This window comes from Dermacentor silvarum, unplaced genomic scaffold (genome assembly GCF_013339745.2).
Source record: "Dermacentor silvarum isolate Dsil-2018 unplaced genomic scaffold, BIME_Dsil_1.4 Seq813, whole genome shotgun sequence".
NCBI lineage: Eukaryota > Metazoa > Arthropoda > Arachnida > Ixodida > Ixodidae > Dermacentor > Dermacentor silvarum.
In genome coordinates, this window is record NW_023606819.1 from 37,718 (window position 1) to 60,001 (window position 22,284).

The 22,284-nt window shown below is 47.8% G+C and overlaps 1 protein-coding gene across 2 annotated transcripts; it reads left to right on the top strand.

Annotated features, from left to right (window-relative positions):
* The first annotated feature begins 419 nt into the window (after positions 1-419).
* LOC119435659 (monocarboxylate transporter 4) lies at positions 420-21,458 on the top strand. Of its 2 annotated transcripts, none has more exons than XM_037702400.2 (4): positions 420-538; positions 14,314-14,584; positions 19,338-19,481; positions 21,168-21,458. In XM_037702400.2, exons 2-4 carry the CDS (start codon positions 14,386-14,388, stop codon positions 21,443-21,445), a joined length of 621 nt encoding a protein of 206 aa, XP_037558328.2. In that variant the 5' UTR covers positions 420-538; positions 14,314-14,385; the 3' UTR covers positions 21,446-21,458. The 2 variants fall into 2 exon arrangements, with proteins under 2 accessions (XP_037558328.2, XP_049515835.1); XM_049659878.1 differs by having other exon boundaries at positions 14,317-14,584.
* The last annotated feature ends 826 nt before the right edge of the window (positions 21,459-22,284 follow it).

The following is a 22,284-nucleotide window of genomic DNA, read 5'->3' on the forward strand; positions in this document are numbered from 1 at the left end:
AGTCTCCTCATGTATTGTACTGTCTCAACCAGATCAAGTTATACTGCTCCTCTTTCCGTATGGCGCCATTTAAGGCGGTGACAGCATTCAGGAATAATAAATTGCGGTTATAGAATAACCATCTTCAAATTTTGTGCACCGAGAAGGTTGCCCTTATGAAAATTTCTTGTGGCGGTTTGATACATTGTTAACGCCCTTTAACAATAATCTCATCACGATTTTCTTAGAGTTCGATGTTAATTTCCGCCTTAGTACGCGATCTGTTTCAACAGAGAATTCGTCACCATGTGTCTGGTCGGTACATTATATGCAAGTTTCTTTCCTGTTTCTAACGTGCTCTTAATTTGAACACATCAGAATTTCTGTTGAGTGGTTTTATTGATGAGTTGTCTCGTTATACGTAATGCGTTTTAGACGAATTTCCACCAAATTTTGCGATAATCATTTTGGGGTGAATTGACACATAAATATGGACAAAAAGGAATAAAAAAAATTCCGGAAACTTCTCAAGCAACCGTGCCACTACCAGAATTCGAAAGTATGTACTTTAGATTCCAAACCTAATACCTTACCACCACATCACGCCGAAACACGGCAGTTACCGCATATTTTACCTAATGAACATGCACTGTTGACGATGCTGTTTAACTTTTGTGCATTGACAAGGCAAGTGGGCTTTCACACGTACTGCACAGCGAGAAGCTAGAAACTGGTACGTTCGCTACCACTTTAAAGAAAAGTGCTGTCGGCACTCGTGGCATCTTGAGTCCTGGGAGGACATTATTGTGAGAAGGAAACACTTTACTTGAAACCACCGTGGGCATAATTGAAATTACGATCATTTTTCGTTGTCGGAATCGTAATGCTTGAGACCGGATGCGCCGATCACGAACGTAATCGGATCTCTAGGTCTATTCTGTGGTCGAAGAAATCATGTCGGTTCTAATTCGACACTAGCGCCTGCCGAAGGCAGAAGTTTGCGCTTTTCAGCTTCAGAAGCCCCTTGCTATTAATTTTTAGTATAGATCAAATAAATAAAAGCTGCTACATGGCCGCAGCTCCGGTTATGTCGGGATAATTTTGACCATGCAGATTGGTTGCCTGTAAAGGTCACGCGAAGTTGTGTAAATTTATGAGTCACAGTTATTTATATAAGGAAATACAAAACTTAGTGTAGTTACAATATGGAACGACACCTCGTGGCACTCTTCGGTTACCAGGGGTGCTATGCAGGATGCGCCGAGTTTGGCGACACTCGGGATCTTCCCGAGCTCTGGCAACGCCCCACGATGAAAGAACTAATGGTAACAAGACAAAGTTTGTCCGTCTGCACGCCTCCAGTTTCATTGGTTTATCTAGATTCACTCTGGGTGGCTATCATCTCTTGGGCGTTGCCATATGGGCGGTCGACAAACTGGGGCTCACGTGATCATACGGTCGGTGCATGGTCGTACCTTCTTTCACTTGTTTGTCGTTCCACCGAGTGCATTACAGGCCCAAGGAAGTTACAAATTAAATGTATTTAGTATGATAATATTAGTCACATTATTGTGGGTTATAACCATTTTAAAGTTTACAATATGTCCACTGAATGTGTATTAGACTATTTGCCGTTTATTACGTTTCGCGTTATACCACGAGGGGACGATCGCCCTCCTATTTCTTCCTCTGGATTGGATTGGCGTGGCTCGCTACGTGCTTGCGCTAGCATTTACGAGCACAGATCGTTGTGCGCTGGTTCTCGCACTAGGCTTTCAACAGATCACTCGTTGCTCCTTTTCTTTCCTTTGGATCGAATTTGTGCGGCTCGCTACCTGCTTGCGCTCCCATTTCCGAGCACAGATTGGTGTGCGCCTGGTTTTCACATTGGGCTTTGAACAGATCTCTCGTTGCTCGCGCTAAAGTAAGGCTGCGAGACGAATGAGCGTCGGCTAGCGCAGAAGTGGTTTGCCACGCGCTTGCCGTGTAAGCACTCACGAATGTCGGAAAGCACTCATACAAGGGTCAGAAAACTATGCTTTATTTTCTTTTACTTTGTGATGCACCTTCATACTGGCTAGCGCCGAGCGATGGCTTCTAACAACCGCAGGAAAGAGTCTTTGTACTGGGTAGCCCGAGTGATCCGTGGCTTCTAACAAACGCAAGAAATGGTCTTTGCGCTGTGTCTGGCGGTAAATTGATCACCACCACATCTATACCAGGAATGACTCCAGCAACGGTGCAGTTACCCTGTTACCACCGCTGTCGAGGTGTCGATTCACTTTTTGACAATAAATTTCTTTTTTTTGCGTTTGAACACCCGTGATGGGGCCCACAACTTCACGCTGTGGCTGACTGTCTCCCAGTGCAGATTGAGGCTCGCCTCGTTAGAATCCACTAAATGTGGAATACAATTCTATGCGACCCATGTGTCACTGCGAATAATGGTCCCCGGTTGAACATTGGCTGCAATAATGACCTTGAAAAGTCACAGCACTCCTGCGGTAGCGCAGACCACGCCGAAGACCCATGGTGCACGATCTTTTAACAACGCCGTAATTTTGGCGGCTTGGTGGAACGTTGTCGCCCTTCATCAGGCGGCCTCGATTTTACTTTCGCTTGCCGCGAAGAAGGCACTCGTCAATTTGCACTATCATCCCGGGGTCCACGAGTGGAGGTCGCGCCAGCAGCTCGTCTCTCGCGACCTTACGGTGGTAGTTCCTCCTGTCGGTGATGGTGTGCCCCGGTAGAGGAAACAAGTCGCCGGTCATCGCCTTCAACAGCCATATGTCTACGCTTTTGCTCACGCAGTACGTGAGCCAAATCATTTGCTGCCTGGAGAGGTTATCGTTCGGACGGCCGAGGCAGTCCGTGTTGGTGAAGTAACTTCCTTCGCCTCTCTGCCCGTAAAGTGCAGCGGTACCGTGTAACTGCAAAAACTGCTTTCGGCACCTGTTGCACCGGAAGGCAGCCTGGCGTCCATTCTGAGTCTTCCTGAACAATGTGACCACTACAATGGGACCAACCAACGACAGGTTGGCTGGTCCGGTTGGAACTCCAGGGGCTCGCAGGTGCCCCTGTACTCCGATGACGACGCCAGACCTGCCCTGGAACTGGGGCGTGGTGGATTAACAGCGCTTGAAGCCGGAGAGACCCGAAGCGATCGCACCAACTTTTCCTCTGCAGCCTAGTCACACCAATCTGTGCTCCGAAAGCATAATTTGCCCGCCACGCTGTCACCGCAGATGAGAGCCTTCGCCTAACTCGCTACACAGCCAGCACACTGAAGTATTGGAAAGGCGAAAATGACGTTTAAACTCTACGTCGGTCATGTAGGTGAACGGGTCCAGACGGTCTATTGACGCTTGCTGTCGCTAGATGCGATGACACAGGCTACTGCTGCCACCGCCATGTTCCCGAGTTCAACTCGACGGGGGTTTCGCGATGTACGAGTTTGGCACGAGTTCGCCTGTCAATTAAGGCCACAGGTCACTACCCACGCGAGGCATGTAACTCTTGTGTGCGCACCCACCACAGTTGAGCCACGCCCAACTTACTGTTTGGCAACAGCGACGCGGTGCGGAGCAGAGAGGCATCAACAATCTTGACCGCCGAGATAAAACACGCACAACGCACTGTCATCGGTGATGTACTGAGCGCCGACTATCGCTGGCTCATATATACGCGTATACCTTCTCGGGCTGTGATGGCCCCACGACCTGGTTTCATTGCCTGCATTGTGGCGACGTAGCGCACAACAAATAATTATCGGCACGTCACTGTAGCTACTTGCAAGGTGTCGATGCGCCGTGGTGGATGATGATGCCGAAGAGCGTGTAGTGTTTTCCAACGACAACGTATCGCAGCTGTCATTTGAGATGACTGATCTGTCATCGGCTATGTATCGGAGCGGTACTGTCGCTAACCCGGCCAGCGTCGGGCATCGCTCGCTTTTCTAGACTCATTACGATGACATTTCTTCATCACAAGCACTGCACACTAAACAGTTGCAACACCTTCCTGCGTTCGAAGTCTCATTTCATAACAGCACACTAGAGCCCTCATCTGCCAAAATGCGATTGTTGCGGTGTCATTACGATATCTATCCACCATCGCTGTTAGCTCCAGCAGAAACAATTGGCACAACAGACTCAAAATACTGCGTATATGCGCACAGAGGCACCTTCACTGGGCAAGCGATGAAAAGCAATTAATTGTGAAGCTGGGCAGCACACTCTTCCTCACAATGCATCACGGAGGCTTCGCGCACAGAAATAAACTGGTACCGTACAGCCATTTTGCAGCGACAGCAGTTGCTCCCCTCTCTATGGCTAGAGTCTCGTTTTTCGTTGGTGAAGCGACGGCCTTAATAGCCTCAGTGAAAGCGCCTGCGGTGAACAGCCATGCCGCGGCGTTGAGTTGCTCGTCCCCTAATAGACAGGGAATGGTATGATCATTGTCATGACTGACTTAATCGAACATAGCACTGCAGCGCCCCTGGCGACTTCTCACAGTATGAACTCCCTCGTGCTTGCGACCCTCTAGAATGTATCCGCTCGTAAGCTGTCGCCTCACTGCCGCCACTCGCAGCAAAAAAGTGCAAAAATCTAATAATACGCTCGATCTCCGTTTGTCATCAGAAATTTATAGCATTGAAAACGAAAAACCGATACTTTGAGAAATAAAACGTTCGTTATTGTATTTGTTGTATTGTAAAGTATTCGATTGAGGGAAAGTGTAGGTGCAAGAATGCACCGCATGTGCCCTGTTCCCATTCGACGGATGATAGAAAGATAATGCCCGAAAGAGGAGGCACGCCCTTGACGCGCCCGAGAAAGGCGTGGCAAGCGGCGCACGGCAAGTGTGCAGATAGACAGCGGGACAGTGACGGTATTGCTAAATTGCAATAATACGTTGATAACGATACGCGGCGCTGGCGCGTTTCGTTGCGGAGTCTTCTGTGCTTGAAACGCCGCGCAGGGTGCGCTCATGTTGTCATACGCGGCTTTATCTCGACATTTCATTTGGCCCGTTGTTCTTGCGCTTTCCTGGCTATCTCCGTTCACTGACTGCATTTCATCGAGCAAACTCGGGTAAAACTCGTGCGAACGAGAAACTCGATCGGCGCATCCTGCATAGCACCCCAGAATAAAATTTGCACATTTTGTCGAACAAACAAACTCTGTATCTATTCTCAAGTGAATGGCTGTTGTGAACTTAATGCTGAAACACGTTATGAAATTGCTAATGAGGAACAATTCATAAAGTTTGCTTAGTTCTCCACGATGAAAAGTAAGTGTGTATTCTCAAGCGAATGTCTGATGTGAAGCAAATACTAGTACATACAGTATTGATTTCCTCATGGATTTCTGATTATGTATACTCATAAGGAGCGAATTACGCGCTCATCAGAAATTTAAAAAAAACTTGTTATGAGGGCATATTCATGTTAAAATTGCAGCGCACACAAAGGACAGAGGACACCGGAAGTTAACAAACAAGTGCTGATTCGCAACTCATTTTATTTCCAGAAACAAATACACAATGTGTATACCCGACTAACGGCGATGAACATGAGCAGAATTATTATGTATACTATACACCGCGGAAGTTATCCGGGCTATATATGTACAATCTTTTCCTGGTATAAACTGCTTGCTTGTTAAATCTGTGTGCTTCGTCACTTTGTGCACGCTGCAGTTTTACCACGAATAATTACCGACTCGCCCAGCTTTCTTTTGTTCGGCAGTTTCTTGTACTATAAGGTCGACTATAAACTAGAAGACAACAAATTTGTAGAGTATTATGGAAACTGTTGAATATGCACTATAGGACACCTACCTTGCGTGCCTTGCTGTGACAAAGAACTTCTTTCAGCATGAGCTTGAGTCAACCGGACGACCTACCACTCGCAGAGAAAACAATTTGGGAACTTATGCTCCGTCATCATCTACGCAGAAAGCTATCGAAACGCTGTTGCAGTTCTTGAAGGTCAACAAATTATGGCACCGCCTCTGACTGCGGTGACGAGGGGTATTTCTTGTGGTGCACTAGGTTGGTCCCGACGGCGCTCCGACTCGCTGCTATGCGGAGATCACTCTCCATCGGTGCCAAAGAAAGCGTGCCCGAGCCGTACGTTCGGCCGCTTGCCTTAGGAATTGAAGACTGAAAGCGAAAACACGTCAGCGCTGCTTCGGATATAAACAAACATGCCAGACTAATTGCCGCCACTTCGGCTCGCTAGTACACTCTACCGACAGCTGGCGCTGCCGCCGCGCCGCGGCAGATGCTGCACCACCAGCTGACCTTTGAGCTCAGCCACGTGACTGCAACTCCGCCAGATCTCGGTCGCACTCCCAGGTTAAATGTGAAAGGGTGACAGCGCCTCCAAGAGCTCTCTAAGAACCAAGCTAGTCTCACGGCCGCTCGATAAAAACACAATTTCATCGACCAGCAGTGCTAGCGTTTGGAGCAGCCCGGTATGCGTTACAAAAAATAAAGTAACTTATTACAATTACTTCATTCAGAATTGTAATTGATTGCAGTGACCAATTATTGTACCAGGAAACTAATTCAGCAATTGCTAAACAGTAATTGATTACTTTAACTTGACTGTCCTTGCAACTTTAAATATTGACACTGCAAAGATGCCGTAAATAAAACGAGTCGGCCTGGCTCCTTTAGTGAGTCCTCTGCAGCTCTTAAACGCTTTGGACATTCGCTAACAAATGCTTTTCAAAATTTTTGTCGGTCATCTCTCGTTTTCTTGTGAAGACAGCAGGTAGCGACACCTAAAGCTCGCTGTATGTCTGCGCTGGAGGGAATAATTGTGGTGTTGTAAGGTACGAACACATTGCGCATAAAATTGGGGGTACGTAATGCTATGATTATCGAGTCTGGGTCGTGTAAGAAGCGCAGCGCTTCATCGTTGGTTGGGCTACGCGAAGCCGCTCCCGAAAGAGCCAGTGAAAAACTGAAAAAATCGCCCATAGGCGATCCCATATCCTCAGCGTTCGAAGTGACCGTTGCTGTGTAGCCACAGAAGCGCCGTTTCAATTTGTCCGCCAACATCTTGTGGACCTCCTCCCGGCGCCCTTCGGTCGTTAACCATAGAGATTTAAACGACTAATTGTAACGGATGCCATTAAATGTTCCCGTACGTTCCTTTAAAAGGTGGCTAGATCTGTTGTGTAAATAAATGAAACGATAGCTGCATATTATTCAGCCCTAAAGATACTACTCATGTGTAAAAATAACAAATATAGGTGTATATGGGTCATCGGTCAGACAGATAGAAACACATGCGCTAAACGTCCAAGACATGCGCCTGTCAGAGAAGTCATCGACTGCACTGCAAGCGAAGAATTCCGCAGCAACTCTTACCGCCTATGAAGGCCGGTGTTGAAGACTGGGGGCCACTATCCAGACTGAACCAGCGTCACTTCGTATGCTGTTTAATGCACAGACGCATGTTAGTCAGCTCTCAGGCGTATCTCTATATGGCGCATATTAACACTGAATATTTTTAACAGCGGAGATGTTTAGGCTCTTGGGTGCGCCGCGTAGTGCGAACAAAAACTGCTCCTGGCGATGACGTCACCGCGCGTTGCCTAGCAACCACCTCGCGGAGCGACATGTGCTTCGCCTCCTCTCCGTGCCGTACACATGTTGCCTTGACATGGACATGGAAGGAGAGCATGCACGTGGCGCACGCTATGCTCGGGATAGAGAAGTAGAAGAGCGAGACAGAGGGAGAACGAAATTGCAGCAGCCCCAATGAGGCAACGCGCAGAGCTTGTACCGACGCCGTCCGCGGTTTCCCCGTTTCACAGCGTTCGCGCCGAACGCGCATGGTATCCGTGACTGCCGCAGGCGCCTTGGCGGCGGCTCGGCAGGTTTCGACCAGCCATGTCCCGGCAAGTGTGGAGGAGCAGCTTGGCCGTGACCGTCACCGGGGGGATAAAGCTCGGAGCCTGCCGCGACGGCGGAAGAACTCTCGTTGACTCTGTGGCGAGTACATGTAGCCTTGACACGGGACGAGCAAAGAAGATCCGGATACCTGAAGAAGAAGCCGTTCACTTGAGGCACGTCGCGTGGCCCAAGCGAGAATCTGCGAGTCGGCGGCGAGCCGATTCGGCCAAGCTGCTCCGTGCCTAGCAGCACTTAGCATTTCCTAGCAAAGCTTAGCCAAGCCTAGTAAAACCTGGAAGAAACTAGGTCAAACACCAGTTCCGCTGTTTACTCCAGCCTTGTACCACTAGTGCACGGTGCCCACGTTTCTTTTTTGTAGCGTTAGCTACACTGGCCTAGCCAAGCCCGTTTCGCGCGGAACATCAAGAGCCATGCTGCGCATGCGCAAGGATCAGTGATGTCACACGGCTTATATATATAGTGGTTCAGATAGAGGGGAAAGCGCACCGGAGCCACCGGAGCCGGCACCTCTCGCGCACTCCGCCGCCGCCGCGCGCGACTCACCAGCCGCCGGTCTGCGCATTCCAGAGGAGTGACGTCGTAGCCGTGGTAGACGCACTGGCGCCGGCGCGCGCTCGCTGTGCAGTCGCCGTCTGACACTGTGCTGGAGCAGCTGCGCTTCTGACTGGCGTTTGCCAGTGTGGTATAGCCATGGAGAAGGAGAGCGTAAATGCTGCTCAACAGCGCAGAAGAACGGAGAAGCTTGACTCATCGGATCCCGAAGTAGTTGCCTGGCAATTAGCGGTTGAGCGTAGGAGGAATGAACAGAAGAAGGCTAAACGTGCTGCGGAGACACTGGAGCAAAGGGACGAACGTCTAGCAAAGCGGCGTCGCCAGGAGGCTGAGCGACGTGTCCGACCACCCCTGCAGCAACAACAATAATCAGCTGAACCTTTGCTAACGCTACGTATATCGTGGCATAGCCGAGCTAAGCCACTGCAACTTTTTTTTAGGAAGGTAGGAAGGGGAAGCACATGCCTAGTGTGCCACCCCCATGGCTACGCCACTGAACTCCGCTGCTTACCTGAATGGGCAACCATCATGGCCACAGGCCGCGAACGTGCAGCATAACACACAGCACACGATCAGCGGATGCCAGCGCCGACAGTTTGTCACTTCTAGACGCTAGCTGAGTCAGGCAGTGAGATGAGTGCTGGGCACTATCGAAGATACATGTATCTTAGATACCATCTTAGATACTTATTGGGTATCTCGTATCTCTATCATGATACGTCTGGCGACGTGTATCATATCTGTATTTCCAATGGATGAATGTATCGTGTATCTTAAGATACAAGATACTGCTATCGCAACATCACCGTGCGGAACTATAAATGTTGGCTGAAATCCGCTTCTCAAGCTGATACTGCTGCCACTAAGCCACATGAATAAAACTAAAGGCAGCGACAGTCTTTTATCTTTCCACCAGAATCCTCTAGCGAAGGCAGGCAATGAGGTCTGCGCGTCCCTGTTGGTGGCTCAGAGTCACGTGGTGGCGCTCGCGCCGTCTCGACAAGAACAAGCTCGCGAACGTCTGCGCGGTAATACGCTTACGGACAAGGTTCTTATTGGTATTCTTGTAATTAGATGGCGACGCCCTAGTCAGTCCGTAAACAGAGCAGCAACTACCACCAGTTACAAAAGCGACAAGCAATAACAACTTACAGCGCAGCGTATGGAGAGCTTTCATGTTGAGCAGCTAAACCGACTCCAATAAATTGTTTCGGAATAAAAATATTATGCTTTGCGCAAGAAAGATAGAAACGTTGAGATACTAACATGCATTTTATTCAAGTGAAACAAGGTTGATCGCAGTTAAGAAATTTCCAAGCAAACATTTTTGTGCATACGCGTTTGCTGCTGCATTATAAGTACGATCACTAATAAGAAATTTCGGAGTGCATCGAAGTATCTTAATATACAAATGGAAAGTATCGTATCGGATACAATAACTGCGGTAGTATCTTGTATCTGTATCTTGCTGCCCGAGTATCTTGTATCGTATCATGATACAAGTGCACTGTATCTTTGCCCAGCCCTGGTGTCGCGCTGCGTGAATGCGCAATAACTCGCGACTTTTCGTGTTTCGCGTGCTGCGAGAGAAGCGCGGTAAAATATTTACGCACGACATAGTGCCATAAAGTGACCCACTGGGTTAATTTAACGCAACAACAGTTGTGTCATCGAAAAGCAGGCCTTGAATTCCAAAATTTTCAAATAAATCGCGCAGAAACTCCTCCGAGAGTTGTTTAAGTATGCGTAAGCATTGTGCCACATGCTCATCTCCACGCAGCCCGGTGTCATTATCAATGTTATGAAACCCCCATGGAATATGGCCCGACCCTTATAAACTATCATGGCTCCTTATCAACTTAGATGTCCAGCGAAGCTGTTGGAAAACCACCACTACGATTGCTGAGGGGGCTAATCAATGCTTTATTGATTGTTCAGAGCCTTGTTTCAGCTTGTTCCTTATTGAAACGTATGCTGTTCTGTGTGATGTATGGGTGATTTCAATGAATGTATGCACTGTTCTCTTCACTTTGCTGAGCGCTTGTGGCCTCTACCTTACGTGGCTATGAGCCATTGCAGTTTTCGCTTGCTTACGGGGGTATTAGTCATCGCTTACGGGGATATGAGTCATTGTTTAGTAGGGTATGAGCCATTGCGTTCATCTTAATTGACGGACGGATAGGCTTCCTCGATGGGTAGGCATAGAAATGCTTATGCATTTAAACACTTTTTGTGATGATTTGTGATGATATTTGATTATTGCACTTTTTTATTTGACTGAGTAGATAATTAGCTCACAATAAGTATCCTCGTGGCAAAGAGGTGTGGCGACCAAGTTCCCTATTCGTGTATTGTAACAGCTTGGCTAACGTTAGCTGGGACACCTTGTATACGGAGATCAGAACAGCAGTTAGCACATTTGTGTCCGAAGAAAGCACCTAGACGTGAGAGCTTTGTTTACTTAATGAGCTTATACGCAAGCCCGCGCGTAAATGTGGGTTCGTTTAGTACATTTACACGCATATTTTGTTCCTGGAGTAATGAACATGCGGGTAAGTCGCTGTGTGTAACCTTTCACACTTCATTTACTTTGGTATTTATCCAGTTATGTAGAACAAAAATTGCCGATACCTTTAAAGAAAATCGACAAAAATAATGAAGAATAGCGGAGTAGTGTTGGCCTTTAGAAACACAGTGTGCTAGCGCGGTGGATGAGAAATATGACCCTGCAGTGTAGCCGTAGGCCTGAGAATTCTCGCGCGTTACTGAACAGACACACAGTTTAGCGCGTGTCATTGCGGCCGGAATAATTCTTAAAGAGAATTGCACCGGTTTTGTTATAGAGGAAGTCACCGAAGAACCTATGGCAACTTTCACCACGGAAATCTTTGAAACTCCTTATTTACGACGTGTTTCGACAGCTTTGTGGGAAAGTTCGCATATTCTTGCCCCACATAGTTATCGCACGCCTAAAGACGCCTTCGCAGAAAAAATAATAGGAGCCCTTTCTCGGTACCGAGGGCCTTATCAAGCATAAACGGAAGTACAAATGGAGAATTCAAGGACAGATGTGGAACCACCTAATAAACAGCGTAATTTATAGGCTGTGAATTACTTCTTTTAACATATGGCAGCGAAATACATGCGAAGAAATGCAATATTTTAATGACGAGTTAGTAATACGGCTGACTAACCGGTCACATAAACCGAATATATCCAGTATATTCGTTTTTGTAAATCCGGATAACCGGATAACCGGTTTTCAAGAGCGGAATCACTTCCCTCAGGTTCAACCAGGTAGCCGGTTTGACGGATATTTGCAAGCACTAGTCTATGCTGCATAGTGATGTAAGATTTCCCGAAATTTTGGAGGCGGGAAATGAATCAGTAAAAAATTAACCATTTTTCCGAAAACTTTCGAAACACTGGAAAAATATTGCAACTTCTCTTAGCATACGGAAGTAAATATAAGAGCAGACGACAGGGTGCGTGAAAATACGTGTTTCAAACATTTATGGCAGCATGTGGACATTTAAGAACAATTGCCCTTTTTTTTATTCGTTTAGACATTTTTGGTAGCTTCGGGAATTCTGGTCTACCGACCGTGGAAGCTGTGTGCCTGTGTTCTATTAGGCAAAGGAAGCTGAAGTACTGTGCGCAGACTTCCAGAACCTTATCTTTTTTTTTTTTTTTTTTGGGGGGGGGGGGGGGATTGCCGATGGAGTGTGTTTGCCACGTGGGTCAATTACACGTTGCGGTGTCGCCGTGTGAAAAACTAAGGCAAACGTGTCTTTACACGTACGGCATCGTGAAAAATAGAAGTTACATGTATATCTGTAAACAAGGGACCTTCGCGTGATGCTGGTGACGCTCTTTGCACTTGGCTGAAAAAAAAAAAAATAACCTAGCCAAGTGAATGCACCGCTCCACTCGAGGAATTCTGCAACGCAGAGACACGACATCGTTCTGCCTTCCGTTGCTCAGAATGACCTCAGAATCTGATCTGAGCGGAACGCACAGCAAACGCCAAGCTTTTAGAATGTAGTCTTTTTTATGTTACCAACTACAGTGACAACAAAGTGGCCCTTACGCAGAAATTAAGGGCGAAAAAATGGTAAACTCGGCGGTAGTGCAATTCCACTCAACGTGAAAGCTGGGGAAGTGCGGAGCAGTGATTCGCCAATCTTTCCCTTGTGTTTATCTTCTGTTGAGCTATTCTTTTCCCTATGTTGAGATTAGCTTGCCTGCGCTGGCGAGCAACTTCACGGGTGCGCACCGTTTGATCAGCCCAGCGCCGGCGCTTTCACAAGCGAGCGCCCGCTGTCGCTCCAAGCCTGCTTGCTGTTCGGCGTCTATGGCAGGAGAGCCTCAGAGCGTGGGAACGGCACTTGTGAGGCTGTGGCGCCCTCTCTTGACTAGTTTCGGTATCGGCTTGACGTGTTCGACCGAGTTTGCATTAGTTTGTGTTAAGGAATGCGTTAATTATTGACGTTTTCCTTATTTTATGTTATTTTATACTTATTTCGTGTAATAATATCCGTATTTAGGGGCATTTTTTGTAATTTTATGTGTTACGTAGACCTTGTGTTGCGCGTGACACCCATCGACTAGGGACGATATCCAGGCGCCCCCCCCCCCCAAAAAAAAAAAAAAAAAAAAAAGATCAGGCCCGAAGTCCGAAGCACACAAAAGCATTGCGCTCGATGTCTTCGTTCTTAGTAGCTAAATAGCAGCTTTTAATGTTAGTGGTACCAAGGTCCCAAGTATTTAATGAGCCTGCTAAAGCTATAAAACTACTTATTCATACTTGATTTAAACCTCGTTGTAGTTCTTGTAGGCTATGTCCAAGCCTTTCGTTGGGTATTGACAAACGCCGAAGGTTTACCGTCTGTCTCGTCTCGTGCACCGTGGAGATGCGACGGCTGCTACGTCGCTGTCGTCGCTCCTCATCGCGCCGTCGTTGTGAGATGCCTGGTTGGGGCACTGTTCCTACTGCGCAGAAGCAGTTCCGTCGCGTGCTGCATCGCACCGCTGCGCCGCTCCCTCGTTTTGTTAGAACACAGAGCGAGGACATCGAGCTCATTGCTTCTGTGTACTTCGCGCCTTTCGAACCTATTTTTTTGAGGACGATAGTCTTTCTTAGGCTACCTAAATGCGAAAAATTTAGTCTGTCTGTCACTCGATTCAACCGCCCGGCCAAAACCAAGCGAGCTACTAGCACTGGTGGCATGGGGTCATACACGTCAACATTATATAGCCTAAAGGAAACCTCAGGCCTATATGAGTAAAAATATATGTGCATAACCGTGATCCGCAGCGTTCATTTAATTAATAATGCACATTGGACTGGTTTTTACGTTAGTAAATGAAAAATCAACGCGTTAGAAATGGTGTCGAAGAGACGCTACAAGTTAAAAACAAGCCGACTGAAGCCGCGGCTCTGTAGCCGGCTTTAAGCTAACGATAATAATATATCCCAACAGATGGCGCGAGAGCAGGGTGAACGAATTGAATTCAGCAAAACCTCGATTGCGTCCATCATGGGAGGCGTGAGAGGGGAGGGGAAGAGCGTGTGGGGTGGGAGGGGGGAGAAGAGAGGGTGGTACGTGTCAGAAGCGGCAGAAGACTGTCGTCTTTCGACGTCATTTGCAGCGAAGCAAGCAGATATGCGGCCAACTTTTTTTTTGTGTCATTTCTCTGGTAAGGGCCATTTTGTTGTCACTCTTGTTGTTGGTAACATACTAAAAAGAATCCATTCTACAAAGCTAAACCACTTTTTTTATTTTGAAGATAACTTGTCGATTTGGAGGAATTACACCTAAAGCTGACATGCCTCATATTTCGCCACAGCAGGGCCCAGACTCGACGCACGCCAATGGCTGCGATGCCGAGGTCAAGCGCCCGAGCAGCTACCGCGCCAACATGGGCTCCGCCGCAGTGGGCCCCGATGGCAGGCTGAGCTGGGCCATAGCCATCACGTGCTTCGTGATCAACTTCATATGTTCCTGCTTTTACCGTTGCACCGGGATGTTCTTCAACTCCATCATGGACACCTTCGGGGCGAGCCGTGGCGACGCGTCCGTTCCAGTTTCCCTCTACGGGGGTTTCTACAACGTGGCCGGTAATTCGATTCGCGAACTCCCTCCTGCACTTTTCCATCAGGATGTACTGTTTCGTCTATTTTTATTTATTTATTGGTTGCTTGCACATACCCTATAGGTTGAAGGGTCAAAGTGCTTGGACCGTGTTCCTGCCCCGATAAGCAAATGTTTGCCGTCAGTGCCAATCTTGACTTTTAAGTGAACATCAATCTCGTGAACTGCCTCCGAGGGCCATTTCCGTGCCGTCTGAGTGCCAGTTGGCTGTTACGCGTTCCAATTCTTAACTTTATGTGGAAGCGTTGACGTGGGTTTCTCTCAGCGTAATTTCGTGATTTTACCAAATAACTAGGCCATGCATCCCGTGCTGATTCATCCCGTGCATCCCTGTCCTTTTTCTCTCTCTATCTGTCTCTTTTTTCCATTGCCTGCACCATAGCATTGTTCATTCCGATCTCGTGTAAGGAAATGGGTAAGCTTACATGTGTGTACCTTGCGTGGACCTCTTGTTTATGGTGTTGAGAATCCAATTACTCACCGCTGCTTATGCTAAAGGAGACAACAGCCCAGTGAAGCTGCTCTGCAGCGGATTTATCTCTACCCCCTCATGTTGTACGAAACATGGAATAAACTTGTATTTTATTACCTGCATTATTTGAGTAGATTGCGACGATGCCAGGTAAAGAGGGCACAGACGAAAGAGTTTGCGTGGACTATATCAGCAACATTCGGATTTAGATTACATTGTCCACTTCAGCTACAAAGCTGACTACTTAACGTAATTTTCTTCAATTACTGTTCACAGATTGGTGCAAGGGACCAGTTTCAACCAGTTCGATCAAATAGTGGCAAAACAAGAAAACACGCTCACACGTTGAGCTTCGGGTAAAAAAACCCGCACCATACTCCGTGTGTCTTCATTTCATCCCCCCCCCCCCCCCTTGATTGTGCTGCCTACAAAAATACGGTGGCGTCTAAAAATGTAGCTTCTATGACGTGTTTCCGGCTCCGCGGTCGCTTCCGGCACGTGCAATCAGCGATAACGTGGTCTTCGAGATCCGCTTCTCCCACCCGGATGGAGCACTCTCTGTGACGTGGAGATAGGCATCTCCTATTTCTACAGACGAGGCATTTGCTAAAGGCGCTGCCATATTTGAGTGGGCGTACCCCGTTGCGCCAGGAATCACGGAGAGATTATTATTTGATCTGCTATCTCGTAATGGCCTGCAGCCTATAATTTACTTGTGTACATGCCTCTAACCAGAGATGCATGTCGTCGTATGAGGAAACGTAACAAGACTGGCTGCCTAAGAAGTAAAATGGCAATGTATAAGCGTTGATTCGCTACTTTAATAGGCAGAAAACAAAAAGAATCCTGAATGGACGAAACAGAGAAGAGTCCATGAGTAGTAGTCGGCCTCATGAAGTTGCGAATGAGTGTACGCGTGTTTATCTAGGCCAACTAATAACAGGTCACCATGCAGGACCATAAGAAACCTTTCGGACGAATAAAATCAGGTAGTAGCGCCTATGATTTACCGATGCTATTAAAAAGCACAGTGTTATTTATTTATTTATTTGGTTGGTTGGTTGGTTGGTTAGTTAGTCGAATTGGATTCAACGGCGCTGGACCGCTATGCGGCGCCAGCCACAAAGTTTTAGAAAATCCATAGAAAAAGCAGAGAAAACTGCATTGCTCTAAAGCTTATTCACAAAACACGCTTTATTTAAATAGTTTAGGACTTCCGTCGGGGGCTCAAGTAGATCATCTCCTCAAAAGCGGGATATAAAGCCCCCGTAATTTGTATAATTTGAGAAAATTTTACAATGGTGTTAATTTAATGGTGTTAAGAACTGTGGACAGGTGGTTAAAATGTCTATTTCACTTAGCGGTTCGTTGTATCTCTCGTATGTTGGTCGTTTTTCATCTCAAAGTAAAAAAAAAAATGTGTGTCAGGTGTATGCGCCCAATATTGAAGTCGACGTTAAAATATTTCAATAAACCGTTCTTCGTGATGGCAAGTCTTTCATTCGCTAAGCAAAGGTTTAGTCAGATGTAGTTTGTTTTTTGTGCAAGAGTTCCATTCGTGCAGCCATTTTGACGTGAAGACCTTCCGAATTGCACTAATGCTGTCTTTAATTGGTATTCTTGTATTAGTTGTGATTTGGTGTGCTGTCATAGATGCGCATTCATCCACCTTTTCATTGTCTGTGAAGCGTAAAATTAACATTAAGCTTCGCGTGTTCATTCTCGTATGTTTGTGTTCGTCCTTGTTCGAGTTGTTTGCTAACGCTAACGCAAGAAAAGATGCAACTTCAGCGACTAGCCCAATTTCAAGATTCTCTGAAATTTATCGCCTCGAGTTATTTTAACGATGGCAGATTTAACGAGGGAGATTCTCGCGGTCTTAGGAATCGGCTCCACTGTAGCGATGGAACGTACATGTGAAATGTCAGATTACATAGGGAACAGCATTATAGTAGCTCCTTTTCCCAAAAGCGTGCATCCACAACACAACTGAGAGCACGCGCAAAGCTAAGGCTGTGGCATTGCTCCGGAGGATAAAATCCTCGCCTCACACGGTCACTTTCGTTGACGCGGCCCAGTACGGGCACACATCGGACTTCGTCGCAACGGTAGTTAATCACGACGGACACGTCACTTGTGCGGCCTCCATCAGAGACAGCACCCCGTCTAGGGCAGAGCAGGCTGCGATCGCTCTGGCACTTCTCGACGATGAGAGAGCTGATATATTTGCTGACTCGAGGGCGGCGGTGTGGACATTTGCCTCTGATACCATCACCGAAGAAGCTCATCGAATTCTCAAAGGCAAAGTCATCCAGCCACATAGAATCACGTGGTTCCCGTTACATATCGAACCCCAACTCGACTCTCTCCCCAACCTCAACTGACATCGCACACGTCCAAGCGCGCGAACTAACCCTCCGCACTGACGCCACTGCGAGTCGAGGCCCCGTCGATTCTACGCTCGTCGAGTTCCGTGACACGTTCTCCATCTTTAACGAGGTTACCAAACACTACTACCTTGGTAGGAGACTATACCCTCCCCTACACGGCACACTAACCAGATCTCATGCTGTCACACTACGCATGCTTCAGACGGGATCATATCCCAACCTGAGTTTATTTCACTACATCAATCCAGACAGCTTTAGTCCAGACTGCCCTAGCTGCGGACAACGTAGTACTTTAGACCACATGTCTGGGGATGCCCCTCGTTACACAGGGGCCCGCATTGTGACACTGCAGAGGAGTGGAGCTCTGCTCTTCGGAGCTAAGACCAGTCACGCCAATTTTGAGCTGTCCAGAGAGCCCACGATGCGGTGCTGGAGCTCGGTCTCCCCGTGCCGACGTGGGTGCGGCCCGCGGCTTCGTCGCCTCCCTGAGAGGGGGCAACGGAGCTTCTCAGGACCTTCATTAAAGTTCTTTGTCTGTCTGTCTGTCTGTCTGTCTGTCTGTCTGTCTGTCTGTCTGTCTGTCTGTCTGTCTGTCTGTCTGTCTGTCTGTCTGTCTGTCTGTCTGTCTGTCTGTCTGTCTGTCTGTCTGTCTGTCTGTCTGTCTGTCTGTCTGTCTGTCTGTCTGTCTGTCTGTCTGTCTGTCTGTCTGTCTGTCTGTCTGTCTGTCTGTCTGTCTGTCTGTCTGTCTGTCTGTCTGTCTGTCTGTCTGTCTGTCTGTCTGTCTGTCTGTCTGTCTGTCTGTCTGTCTGTCTGTCTGTCTGTCTGTCTGTCTGTCTGTCTGTCTGTCTGTCTGTCTGTCTGTCTGTCTGTCTGTCTGTCTGTCTGTCTGTCTGTCTGTCTGTCTGTCTGTCTGTCTGTCTGTCTGTCTGTCTGTCTGTCTGTCTGTCTGTCTGTCTGTCTGTCTGTCTGTCTGTCTGTCTGTCTGTCTGTCTGTCTGTCTGTCTGTCTGTCTGTCTGTCTGTCTGTCTGTCTGTCTGTCCTGTCTGTCTGTCTGTCTGTCTGTCTGTCTGTCTGTCTGTCTGTCTGTCTGTCTGTCTGTCTGTCTGTCTGTCTGTCTGTCTGTCTGTCTGTCTTCTGTCTGTCTGTCTGTCCTGTCTGTCTGTCTGTCTGTCTGTCTGTCTGTCTGTCTGTCTGTCTGTCTGTCTGTCTGTCTGTCTGTCTGTCTGTCTGTCTGTCTGTCTGTCTGTCTGTCTGTCTGTCTGTCTGTCTGTCTGTCTGTCTGTCTGTCTGTCTGTCTGTCTGTCTGTCTGTCTGTCTGTCTGTCTGTCTGTCTGTCTGTCTGTCTGTCTGTCTGTCTGTCTGTCTGTCTGTCTGTCTGTCTGTCTGTCTGTCTGTCTGTCTGTCTGTCTGTCTGTCTGTCTGTCTGTCTGTCTGTCTGTCTGTCTGTCTGTCTGTCTGTCTGTCTGTCTGTCTGTCTGTCTGTCTGTCTGTCTGTCTGTCTGTCTGTCTGTCTGTCTGTCTGTCTGTCTGTCTGTCTGTCTGTCTGTCTGTCTGTCTGTCTGTCTGTCTGTCTGTCTGTCTGTCTGTCTGTCTGTCTGTCTGTCTGTCTGTCTGTCTGTCTGTCTGTCTGTCTGTCTGTCTGTGCGAGATGAAGTGGTGGGGGTGGTAGTAGGGATGAGAAAACTAAGTCCATGAGAGGTGTTACAGAGCTCTTTAATTGCGAGTGCTGAATTTATTTCTACTAATTGCGCAATTCGATTTGCGACCGACAGCATGCCTTCCAGCAAATGAGGAGCAATGCATGAAAAAAAGTTGGTGTTCCACGTCTTCCATCCTTTAACCGCTATCTCTCCTCAGGCCTTGTGGCTGGAGCACTAATTGAAACCTTCGGAGTACGCTGTACCATCGTCCTTGGGGGCATTATGATGTCCATCGGATTCAGCGTGTCAGTCTTTGCTACTTCAACGCTGTTCATCGTGTTTACAGTGGGAGTGGTAACAGGTAAGTGCATCTAGTCTGCTGCTACTGGGGAAATATGTATAAATTAATGGGCACACGCAGAACGCTGAAATACAGCGCTTACCAGCATGGCAAGAATTTCGCATGCTCGGTATCCTCGTTGTCTCTTTCGTCCTCCTATCTGGATCATCGGCGTTTGAACATGTCGTCTTAGGTGAAACATTAAAGGAAAACTGAAGACATACACTAACTTAAAGTCATGAAGTATTTTTTAAAGTGCGGAGCACTTAAGGAGCCCGGGATGTCATCCCTCGTCGGTGGGTGTCATGCGCAACCCAAGGTCTACGTAAGACATAAAATTCCCATAACGTCACCCTAAATATGGATAATATTAAACAAAATAAGTATAAGATATTATAAACTGAGGAAAGCATCATGAATTAACACATTCTTTAACTCAAATGATTGAAAACTCGATCGAAAACGCCTTGCTGATACCGAAACTAGTCAAGAGAGGGCGCCACAGCCTCACAAGTGCCGTTCCCGCACTCCGGGTCCCGAGTGGCAAGCACGCTTGGAGCGACAGCGGGTGCTCGTCCGTGAAAGCGCCGACTCAGGGCTGATCAAGCGGTGCGCGCCCGCGAAGCTGAAGTTGCTTGCCAGCGCAGGCAAGCTAAATCCCAACATCTTGAAGGCCCAAACACAAGCTGCTCGCCAGCTTGTGTTTCCTGAGGGAAACACCGGCGAATCACTGCTCCGCACTTTCCCAGATTTCACGTTGAGTGGAACTGCATTTTTAATTGCTTGTCATGCTTTTCAAGGAAGCGCTGCAGAATAACTAAATGAGTATCTCATTTAAACTATGTGCGAGTAATGTATGCTTCTTCGAAGAATTGTACAAATGTTTTCAACAGTTTACCGCTGGTAATTTCGCAATGAATCGTTAATTATTATAAGAAAAAACACGAGTCAAAGTGTTATTTCTCAAATTTCACGCCGTAATCCCAGTGGGGTGACGTCACTGCGACGACACTGATTTCAAAATATATTATTGGTATTTGGTCCAATGTGCCTGGGTAAATGTTCTTGAAATGTGCTGTCTGTGGTCTTTGGTTCCTTTAGAATAGAATGCAGTCCTTCTTCGCCGATAAAAACAAATCAATTAGGCCCTAGCCACTGCCGTCAAAACCCGTGACGTCATAGTATGCTGGTGCGGGAACTTCAAGGCGATGTCATCCCCTGTCTTTTCTTCTCTCGTCCTTTAGGACATACCGCGTCTCTTCTCATAGGTAAGAGTGCCTTTTTCTGCATTGTAGACGGGTTATTTACAAATACAGCTCAAGTTAATTTTTTTTCTTTACATATGCGCGTGCTGAATACCTAACCATGTAGGAACACAGGAAGAGGTCGGTAGTCGGTAGATCAATGCGCACCTAACGCAGAACATTTAACAGCTGTGACAATCAACATTAGCAAATGGCCATTCAGAAAAGTTCGCAGATGAGAAATTCCGCCTAGTTTCTCCAGGAAGATATCGCGAAACCTATCTAAGAGCTAGCGTTCGCATTTGGTGTGCAATGAATGTCCTACTCCTCCTTTCCTTGCTGTCTATGACGAATTCGGCAATGCAACGCCGAGTGATTTAGGACACAAGACGCCGACTCTTGCTTCTCGTTAAAGGATCGTTCAGATCCACAATATCTCCGTTCATTTCCTCGCTGCTTAAAGGAGCCGGTCACGGCATAGTCGCCAGCTGCACCATCGTGGCCGTGACCCGCTACTTCGACAAGCGCCGCGGCATCGCACTGGGCCTAAACCTGGCCGGGCCCCCAGTGACGTCGCTGGTGGTTACAAAGCTGCTTGAGTGGTTGCTGAGCGAGTACGGACTGCGCGGCACCTTTCCTTTTGCTGGGCGGCTGCCTGGCCAACGTGTCGGTTCTGGGAATGCTGCTACGCAACCCTCCATGGGAGAAGAACATCCGGGACGCTCCGGCTGCACTGGATGAAGACTCTTTCACTCAGGTGAACTAAAAATAGAAAATTAGAAACGTTCGCTTCAGTCATCCGCATGGTGGTGGTGGTATAAACGTCTTTATTTAAAAAAGTGGCCCCAGGGCTCGCTCTTGACTCCATCACCTACTACATAGGATCCATGGCAGACTCCATGATAAAGAGGAGCAAGTTATGATTAGGACCGTACGCCCATGCTCAGAGGCCGTGAGGATCACTAAAGGCGCGCATATAGTTCGGGGTCTATGGACGCTCTACAGTCTAAAGTCACGGCGCAGCCAGCGTGACCGGCGGCGTTCGGCGTGCGGGAATAGAACATGCCGCACCTCACGCCGGAGCAGCTAGACCAGAGTGCATCGCACGCTAGCTTGGCAGGCTGCCAGCATGGCAGAATGCTGACCTACAGTTTGGTTGCACTGAAGAGAGTGCGCTGAGCTGGTGCCTTCACCAAACCAAACAGCACCACAGCACTCACTCGCCAGGCACTTGTGCGCATGCGCCGCGGCAAGAGCTGTACACCACGTAGCTGCGGACCACGCTCAACGCGCCGAAATACACAGGGGGCAAATTTTCGGCGATCCTGGCGTCGCCAGCATGACGTATCCGACTTCGCCGGACGCAGCTTGGCTTGCTGGAAAGGCCGGACTGTATTCGCGACTTAAGCGAGATGTGCGGCTGAGGAGGGGTATTCTTTCGATGTTCTCAGTTCCAAGCAGGGCTGGGCACTATCGAAGATACATGTGTCTTAGATACTATCTTACATACTCTTTGGGTATCTTTTATCTGTATCACGATACGTCTGGCAAGACGTGTATCAGTATCTGTATTTCCGATA

Excerpts from the sequence above, each read along its gene's own strand:
- LOC119435659 (XM_037702400.2), top strand. The coding sequence starts at position 14,386 with ATGGGCTCCGCCGCAGTGGGCCCCGATGGCAGGCTGAGCTGGGCCATA. Across the intron at positions 14,585-19,337 it reads GGGTTTCTACAACGTGGCCG|GCCTTGTGGCTGGAGCACTA; the intron begins GTAATTCGATTC and ends ATCTCTCCTCAG. Across the intron at positions 19,482-21,167 it reads TACAGTGGGAGTGGTAACAG|GAGCCGGTCACGGCATAGTC; the intron begins GTAAGTGCATCT and ends CGCTGCTTAAAG.